Genomic DNA, 2,221 nt, shown 5'->3' on the forward strand with positions numbered 1-2,221 from the left:
GAGGTCGCTGTCATTCGGTGCCGTGGTGTCGGTTCGGCCTCAGGGCGACCCCACATACGATGGGGTGCTCCCTCACCATTGTTCTTCTGTTTGAGCCCAGTGCTTCAGCATCACCACACACAAGTCGCCACAGTACGACGAACTGCAGAACTAGTGGTGGCTCTTCTTAGATAGTACCTGTCAACTGAGGCTTAGATAGTACCTGTCAACTGAGGCTTAGATAGTACCTGTCAACTGAGGCTTAGATAGTACCTGTCAACTGAGGCTTAGATAGTACCTGTCTACTAAGACTTAGGAGAATAAATGAGATCCAGAAAGTGTTCGCTGGCCACAGGCCCTGGGACACAGGGAGGGCTCTAGAAAGGCTAGCTCTTCTGACTAAGTCTCCAGCTCTTTCTCTTCTTTCGGATGGAAGCTCCACAAGAGCAAGAACCCTATTGGTCCTGTTCATGGCTGTGCCCTTGGGACCTAGAAAGGTGTTCGGCACGCCTTGGATTAAATGCAATACATAGATAGGCTCAGCGCCCTGCCTGTCAAGACCCCTTGGCCTCAGTTTCCTCCGGAGTAGGAAAAAAGGCGTCACTCAGACCCCTTCCGGCCCTACATTGGTCGGGCGTCTCTTCCCTCCTTGCACATCCGAAAGTCCATTGAAGTCGCCCTACGGCTGAAAAGCCCCCAAACCACTTTGAACTTGAACCTGGGGCCAGGGCCCGCCCCCCGTTGCCGTGGCAGCGGCTCCGCCCTGCGCTCCGGGGATCCCGGGCTCTGATTGGCTAGACATCCGTCTCTTTCGCCGGTTGGGTCCGCCGCCGCCATTGTGCGGCGCTGGGACCCTCCCAGGTGTCATCTGGGGCGGGCGCCTCCCGGTCTCTCCCTCCTGTCGCTCGCCTGTCCCGGGAGCCCGGCGGGTCCGGGACTCCCGTCCTCGCCGGTCCGGGCGCCGGCATGTGGCTGTGGGAGGAGCAAGGGGGCCTCCTGGGCCCCTTCTCCTTCCTGCTGCTGCTGCTGCTGCTGCTGACGCGCAGCCCCTTCAATGCCGGCCTGCTCACGGGCAGCCTCTACGTCCTGCTGCGCTGCTTCAGCTTCGAGCCGGTGCCCTCGGCCAGGGCGCTGCAGGTGCTCAAGCCCCACGGCCGCATCTCCGCCATCGCCCACCGCGGGGGCTGCCACGACGCGCCGGAGAACACCTTGGCGGCCATCCGGCTGGTGAGCGCCCCCGCCCATCCCCCCCACATCCTCCCTATCCCTCCATCCCCCCTTCGAGGTCCCACCGGGGAGCTGGGTCTCCTCTTGGCTCTTCCGCAGGTCCTGCCGCCTGGTCAGTTAGCCGTCCCAGTATCCTGTTCGCCCACATGGAATGCATTGCAACGGTCCTTGATCCCCCCACCCCCCCCACCTACCCCCAGTATCGGAGATTCTCCCCAACTTCAGATCTTTGTCCACGGCGCCAGCCAATATTTATAGAACGCCGGCCGTGTGCCCCCGCACTTGGGGGGCAGCCAGGAACCAGGCGGACAAGGTCCCTGCTTTCCTGTGGAGTGTCCATTGGGGTGGGGGAGACAGGCCTTGCTTAAACAAGCAAGCACATTAAATGAGGTCTTTTAAGGGGACGAAGAGCACAATGAAGAAATAGGTGAATGGCATCCAGGCCGGCGGGCAGTTGCTCTTTTGGATAGTGAGTACGGGATATGTTTAGCTAGTGACATTGCACCGGAACCAGAATTCTGAGAAGGAGCCAGCCTTGGGTGCTGGGTGGAAAAGTGTTCCAGGCAAAGGGAGGTCTTTTTTGAATGTCTCAAAGAATGGTAGGGAAGGGTGTGTGAATGAAGTGGGAAATGTGGCCAGGTCAGTTGTGAGGTGGCTTCGAACAGCTTGTGTAATGATGGCTCGTTAATTTCGTTTTTCAGTGAACTCTCCAAAGCCCTCTCATTTTGAAGTTCCCCCACCCTCCCTCCCTAGAGTTTCGGGTAGGTAGCTTATTCTAAAACAGAACACCCTTCACAGGGACTGGGTACTTTGCTTGTCCTCTAAATGACTTTGTCACCTCCTTATCTCTCTCACACACATCCCCAAAGCTCCCATTTGGGCTCACAACAAGCTGGCGGCTTGTTGAATGAAGAATTTCTGTCGCCCCTCCCTTTTTACCAGGCCCTCCCAGCCCTGGCAGTCTCCTGTGGCCTCCTAATCATGGCAACTTGCAGTGCATAGTACAAGAGCTTTT

At 57.8% G+C, this 2,221-nt stretch overlaps 1 protein-coding gene across 2 annotated transcripts in view; it reads left to right on the plus strand.

Moving 5' to 3' along the window:
* Window positions 1-860: 860 nt before the first annotated feature.
* Window positions 861-2,221, plus strand: part of GDE1 (glycerophosphodiester phosphodiesterase 1) — a 28,658-nt gene continuing 27,297 nt past the window's right edge. Inside the window, exon 1 of one of the 2 annotated variants that reach the window (XM_004705746.2) lies at window positions 861-1,206. In XM_004705746.2, coding sequence (XP_004705803.1) covers window positions 946-1,206 — 261 coding nt within the window. In that variant the 5' untranslated portion in view covers window positions 861-945. The remainder of the gene's footprint in view (window positions 1,207-2,221) is intronic. The other variant, XM_045285925.1, reaches the window with a different exon arrangement.

The sequence above is a fragment of the Echinops telfairi genome, unplaced genomic scaffold (assembly GCF_000313985.2).
Source record: "Echinops telfairi isolate 266 unplaced genomic scaffold, ASM31398v2 ScPeMD7_5;HRSCAF=22, whole genome shotgun sequence".
Lineage (NCBI taxonomy): Eukaryota > Metazoa > Chordata > Mammalia > Afrosoricida > Tenrecidae > Echinops > Echinops telfairi.